The sequence below is a fragment of the Ambystoma mexicanum genome, chromosome 14 (assembly GCF_040938575.1).
Source record: "Ambystoma mexicanum isolate Mex_15411 chromosome 14, UKY_AmexF1_1, whole genome shotgun sequence".
NCBI classification, from domain to species: domain Eukaryota; kingdom Metazoa; phylum Chordata; class Amphibia; order Caudata; family Ambystomatidae; genus Ambystoma; species Ambystoma mexicanum.
In genome coordinates, this window is record NC_090940.1 from 10,895,368 (window position 1) to 10,902,546 (window position 7,179).

At 54.5% G+C, this 7,179-nt stretch overlaps 1 protein-coding gene across 1 annotated transcript; it reads right to left on the reverse strand.

The window, feature by feature from the left end:
- Positions 1-917: 917 nt before the first annotated feature.
- SSTR1 (somatostatin receptor 1) lies at positions 918-6,683 on the reverse strand. The gene has a single exon (XM_069638409.1). The coding sequence runs from the start codon at positions 5,325-5,327 to the stop codon at positions 4,227-4,229; it is 1,101 nt and encodes a 366-aa protein (XP_069494510.1). The 5' UTR covers positions 5,328-6,683; the 3' UTR covers positions 918-4,226.
- Between the last annotated feature and the right edge of the window lie 496 nt (positions 6,684-7,179).

A 7,179-nucleotide genomic window follows, 5' to 3' on the forward strand; every position in this document is an offset into this window, starting at 1 on the left:
TGAAAATGCACCCATATACTTAAACCACGTATTAACAAAAAAGTGATTACCGGAACCTTAAGATCTAATAATCTCTCACTACTTGCAATCCCCCACATTAAAAATACCAGAGCAGGAGGCGCTAGCTTTCAGTATTTAGCCCTCAAACACTGGAACACTCTGCCGCTCCACATCAAAAATGAGACAACCCTCACTGGATTCAAAAAACGATTGAACACTTGGCTATTTAATCAAGAGCAATAACATAACCATTTTATTCTGATGTAAATGTACCTCGGCCTGCATATATGCTTATATGAATATATACTCTGTACCGCTCATGCATATGTCTTGCCAACTATCGTTGGCCAATGTGATGCTTTGTAAGTTATTCATATATCAAGCTGTCTGTAACTTCGCCGTGATACCCAAGGGTCTGGGCTAGTAACAAATGTAATAATAAAGCAATATGCTATATAGTATAGGCCCAAGCGAAGCAAGGGCCTTAACGAAGGCCCCGGGGCATTCCCAGAGTCGATAATGCCCCCGCCATGAGGGGCATATAGCTATTAGTATCCTGGCCCGCAAAAACTGCGTGAACCGGGCACTAAAAGCTTTGCAGCGTTTCGGGACAAAAAAAAGAAAGAAAATGGCCAAACGGAGTCCTTTTTCCCTTTCCATGGTGGCCATCGGGAGCGGATGCGCTGGAAATAGAAGTGTTTCCAGCGCGTCTGCTCCCGAAAAAAAAAAGAAGGTAAGTGCAGTTGGGAGGGCGGAAGGGAGGGGAAGGGGAAAACAAACAAAGAAACGTACCTGGGTCCCCGGCGGGGGATGATGGAAGCCTCCAGCTGTGTGGAGGCTCGAAGCGAGGATGGCCCCGCTCTGAGTCTCCACACGGCAGGAGGCTGCCATCTTCCCCCGCCGGGGACCAAGGCATAGAAGGTAAGTGGGGTGGGGAGGGCAGGGAGGTGGGAGGAGGGAGGAAAGGGAAGGAAAAAAAAAAGCCTAACCTCTGTGCCTGGCGGGGGGCGAAGGTAGCCTCTCTGCTGTGGGGAGGCTCGGAGCCAGGATGGCCCGCTTCGAGCATCCTCATTGGCTGAGGGGCTGCCACGCCCCCCGCCGGGGACAAAGGCCGTGGGATCCCGACAGAGGGATTCCCTGCCTAGTAATGACTCGGCGAGGGCCAATCAGAATGGCTCTTTCATTCTGATTGCGTCCTCGCCGGGTACTAAAATAAATGCCTGAACGACTTCTAAAAAAACTGTAACGCATACAAAATACGGCAGCCAGACTGCTTCTCAAACTACCCCGAACAGAACACATCACACCTGTGCTAAAAACTCTACATTGGCTATGAATAAAACAACAAATAAAATTCAAAACAATGTGCATCACGCACAGAGCAGTACACAAACAAGGCGCTGAGTTCCTGAGAGACAAATTACACCTACATCAACCAACAAGAACGCTCAGATCAAGCATTGACATCCGCCTGGAACCGAAACCTACAATAAAGGAAAATTCTGAGCATCTTCTTTCTTTCACCAAGCGCCGAAAACTTGGAAAGACCTTCCAAAGTATATACGTAACATAAGAAACAAACTACTTATTCAGGAAACTACTCAAAACCTGGCTCTTCATCTCACAACTAGAAAGCCCGGCCACAGGGGCACACACACAACTAAAACAACGATGAATGAAGAGACAGATCCCGACTCACACCAAGCAATCCACTGGGAAAAGATTCTAAGGAAGACACTCTACGAAATACCGAACGACTAGCTGAGAGATAGCCATGATAGGACACTAAAGACCAAATCCATAGCAAATTAAGACGGAAGTAACTGCTCCTAAACTCTAACAGAGCCTTGTCAAGATAGATGGCAAGGGAATAGGGAACACCCATCCCTCAGCCCCGAATCCAGAGGGGGAGCAATAGACATACCAATTACACTATACAAGGCTCATTAGAATACAGCTGGGAGCGCCGTCTCTCACAAGCAACAACCAAACAATAGACTTTAAGGAAGACATCCCACGCATAACGAATGACCAACTGAGAGATAGCCATGAAAGGAGGACACAAAGACTGAATCCATAGGCTGACCAAGACGGAAGCAATAGGACGATGCATCAATAGCACCCTGGCCCTGAACCACACCAAGCGCCAACAGACCAATGTCACAATAGATAACAAGGGAACACCTCAGCTCCCACACCAGAGGGAGAGAAATTAGACACACCGAATCCCAGTATACAATGCTCAGTACAGCTGAGACCGCACCGCACCATCACACACTACAGTCAGACGGCCAATAAGAATTCAGCAACAACCTACCCACAGGAATACAACACAAATGGAACAAGAAGTATTAGAACCAGGATACAACCCCCGCTAACCCAACTTTCAAATCTCTGCATACTTAACCCACATAAAACTCACACAACCATCTCTCACCCAGCAATCTGCACGCACTTTACCACACTGCATCAACAACAAACAACACATAAACAGCAACTACAGCACACGAGGTCTCGCCCGGTCCAATACTCGCACCAAAGCTCAGCATACGGTGTACACAAAACTGAAGCCGCCAACGGCACACCACTTCTCCCACTCTCCTACTCCTCCTCCACCCGACTAACCCTACCCCCCCTCCTACTCGTTTGCAGATCCGCCAGAGCAGCTGGGGACCAATTCCGTTGGTGACAGAGTGCTATATAAGTACTGTTATCATAACATAACATTTTGGTGGGAGGTCAAAGTGTGTGTTCTCTTTCTAGGGGATTTTCCTCATAAATACGTTCTTTAAATGTAATAGTGATGGATTCTTGCAGCCTTTTAATCCCAAACTGAGTTCATTTGTGTAATTCTTTTCTTTCGAATTTCTCGTTGTGAGTATGTAATATTTATTGTAAGGTGTAACAGGTAGAGGGGCGGAGCCCAACGTAAGACGACCCCCCCCTCACCACCGCCCAAGTTCTCCCACCCCAGCTGCTGCCTCCCCCCGCCCAAACTCCACCCACTTTTAGTGTAACGTTTGGCTCAAAAACATTCTGAATGGATTGGAGCGGATTGAGGGAGCCGCGGCGGGGAGGGGGCAGTTTAGGAGGAGATGATGGGGTTGGAGGGTCCATAAGTGATACTTTCATCTCAGACCCACCCCCCACAGGGCTTATTAAGTGGCGGGAACGGCGGGGCGGGCGGGGAAACATGCATCTATCTAGTACAACCCGCTTCCGGTGTAAAATGCCCAGCGACCATCTTAGGGGTCTTTCTGGGGTGACACAGGCATAGAGGGGCTGTGGTGTCCCCTCTTTCGGCAGCCTGGAGTAGGAGCGGCCTGGCACGGATAATGTCTCCACCCGCATCCTGGCACAGTGGCAGCCTGCCTGCAGCATGGCACAGGCCTCCCCTGGCACAGTGGCAGCCTGCCTGCAGCATGGCACAGGCCTCCCCTGGCACAGTGGCAGCCTGCCTGCAGCATGGCACAGGCCTCCCCTGGCACAGGGACAGCCTGCCTGCAGCATGGCACAGGCCTCCCCTGGCACAGTGGCAGCCTGCCTGCATCATCTTCAGCCTCGCCCAGGAGAAGCTGGTGGGAGAACTGCAGCCTGGCGCTAGAAGCATTTTCATGGGCATCACCACCTCCTACGCCATGGCACAGGAATACCCAGGCGCATGGACACCCTGGCACGGGGACTGATGGGATGAGGTTACTCCATGGTGGGCTGGGGGCCGGCCTGGAGACAGCTAGGACAGCGGGGCAGGTGCTGGACGGATCTTCTCTGTCAGGGACTTCGAAGCAGTAGGTAGATTATTTTGGTGGGGGGGACAGTTGAGTGGAGGGGGTGTGTGTGCGTGTGCGTGTGCGTGTGTGTTCCTACACTAGGCTACTCTGGAAGGGCTCGGTTTAGGAGTGTGGAGATCATGTAACACGGACCACCGTTATCCACCTTCAGGAAAGGGCACATGGATGGGGAGGGTTGGGGGGAGGGACTGCAATCATTGTGCAAATAGCCAACAGACCTGCAAACACACAAACACAAGAGAAGTCTGTAAGGCCACCTTTATGGGAAGAGATCTGTCCTCACCCAAGAGGTCCACAATCTTCAAAGAAGTCCTTCCTCATTGGAGAGGTCCCCCCTTCTCCCTCTGCATTAGGAGGGAGCAGGCCCCTAGAGTCCCCACTGTCATCGCAGGTAATAGGTGGTCCTCCCAGAAGGACCACCCTAGATCCACAAGATCAGAGTGTGGTGACCCTGGATGTGCAGGTGCCGTTTCGGTATACACTCCCAGACTCGAGCGTGTCCGGCTGGAAGTCCTCCACACTGTAGGCCCGGCTCTTCAAGGCGGTGGCGTAGTAGTCGATGGGCTCCTCCAGGGCGTTCTCCATCCAACTGAGGCACAGAATCCTCTGGAAGGACCTCTTGAAGTTGTCTGACAGGAAGCCATAGAGGATGGGGTTGGCACAGCTGTTGGCGTAGCCCAGAATGACCGACAGTTGGCTAATGGTGGCATCATCCTGCTCCACAAAGACGTTCACCAGCTGGACCACGTAGAAGGGCATCCAACAGACCACGAAGACCATGACCACAGTCATGACCATGAGCGTGATCTTGCGCTCGGACCTCTTGCGCTGCTGCCAGCCCGCCTTGAGGGCCACCACCCTGATCTTGAAGATGATGAGTATGTAGCACATGCAGATGGCGATGACCGGGAAGAGGAAGCCCATCAGGAAAGTGTAGACCACAAAGACCACCAGCCACCTCTGCGCCGGCTCAGGCATCAACATGTTGCAGGCCATGGTGCCATCGCTGTTGACGGCGGTGCTGGAGAAGATGAGGATGGGCATGATGATGATGAGTGAGAGGAGCCAGACGCCGGTGTTGATGAACTTGGCCACGGTGGGCCGACGGTAGCGGGCCGCCTTGATGGGGTGCACCACAGCGATGTAGCGGTCCACGCTGAGCACCGTCAAGCAGTAGACGCTGGTGAACATGTTGATGGCGTCCACGCTGAGCACCAGGCGGCAGAGCAAGGAGCCGAAGGGCCAGTGCCGCAGCAGTGTGGAGGTGACCAGGAAGGGCACGCTCAGCATGAGCAGCTCGTCGGCGATGGCCAGGTTCAGGATGTAGATGTTGGTGGCGGTCTTCATCTTGGCGTAGCGCAGGATGACGTAGATGACCATGGAGTTGCCGCAGAGGCCCACCAGACAGACCACCGAGTAGATGAAGGAGATCAGGATGGCGCCCCCTGGGGAGTCACTCAGAGTGCCGTTCTGGGATGCGTTGCCCCACGCCGGGTCCACGAGGTGGGAAGAGGTGGCGGTCTTGTTGGGGAGCATCTCCTGGCCAAATAATGGACCAACTGTGAGAAGTGGAGCGAATAGTGCCTGGAGGGGACTTCCTCTCGGTAAACACTATAATCTGCTAGGAGTTAGACAGGTGGCATTTGGGGTCTGAGCAGCAAGAGTGTAAGCAGTCACAGTTCAGGGGTGTTGCGGGAGCGAGGGGGGCAGTCTCTTCACCTTCTTGCCTCCACTAGCCCCGGGCTAATGGGGTCTGATGAAGAGGGTCTCTCTCACTCCTTGCTTTGCTCTTCCCATGGGGGTCTTTAATAGTTCTTTCCTCTGCTCGCGCACTTCAGGTGGTCTCATTAGGGCTGCTGGGTGTCTCGCCCCCTCCTTCCTCAGCTCTCTCTGTTAAGGGGTGTCTAACGAGGAGGGGTATCTGCCGCTCCTTGGATGATAGGGGTCTTTTACCCCTTCCTTGCCCTCCTCTCCCAGCTCCGGTGCTCTCCCTCGTCCTGCTGCCTCGGCCCCAGGGGGTCTGGTAAGGAGGTACCTATCCTCCTTCCTCTCCTACTGCAAGGCACCAGAGTCTGATAACGTTGGCAGTCTCTCACCCTTCCTCGGTCTCCTCTCGCCGCTCAGGTGGTCTCGTGAGGTGTCTCGCAGTGTCTGACGAGATGGCTCCCCGCCTGCTGCCTTGCTCAGGCTGGTCAGGGTGTCTGATGAGGAGGGGTCGCTCGTTCTCCCCTGCTCTGGGTGATGGTCAGGGGCGTCTGGGGGAGCGGGGGCCTCTCCTCCGACTCTTCTCTGGTCCCGGGGCGGCGCTCTCTCTTCGGGAACGGGTGGCTGAGGCGAGGCTGAAGACGGCAGCCCCCGCACCTCTGGAGGAGGAGGGGGAGGGGGAGGGGGCGCTGCTGCAGGACGCATAGGGCCCTTTTTCTGTTTGCTGAATGATTCACATGTCACATCTGTCAACAGAGCTGGCAGAAGGGACGGCACCGGTGCTGGGCATGGCAGCCAGGGTGGGTGTGTGTGGGGGGGGTGGGGGGGAGGGCTGCTGAAAGCCTCCCGCCGCATCACTAACACCAACACTCACCTCGCCAAAGAAGCACAGCAGCAGGGAGAGGCAGCCCACTGTGGAGGATGGTGCTGGGGGGTGGGGGGGGGGGGGGCACAACACTAACAGCAGAACTCCCCGCATCGTAAGAACAGCAGCAGGGTGTGGGCTGGAGAATGGGGCTGGAGTGTGAAGAGGTGCCGCAAAGCACTCACCGCATCACTGCCACCAACACTCGCTGTATCCAAGGCACAATAGCATGGATGGGGGCTGGGGGTGCATCCCAGCAGTCACAGCAGATCTAAAGCCATCACTCATTGCAGCACTAAAGCAGGCACTCACTCCATCACGCACTGCATCACAGCGCCAAAAGGCGTCGCAGTTACACAGTGCGTGCTATATGCTCGCGCACCCTCGCCCCCTCGCCTCCACTCGCTGGTTGCGGTATCTGGAAGCCAAGGAAGTCCACGTTTGCCTGGTTGGCCCCAGCCCGATGTTCCCCTTTGAAGGAGTGTGGAGCACTCCAGGATGCGGGGTGCGTGTCCTCCTTCGGGGCCGCCTGCCCGTGCGATGGTGCCGAGCGCAGAGCACGGCCCATTCCATGGCTGAGCTTTCTACATCAGCCGTGGCTTCGTTCCTATCCCTGGAAAGGAATTTCCGGTTGATGTACAGACTAGGTTCCCCTCCCTCACCCTCCTGTATTTGAGATGGTGCTGCCCAATGACCACCAGTTGAGGCATTGGTCTGAAGGATGAGCTCCTTGGGAAAGTGTGGGGCTTTCCCACAAGGCTTCTTTAGCAGCGCTGTCCCACTGGACAACATTTGGGCGGCTCTTCCTTATTCTGGCGG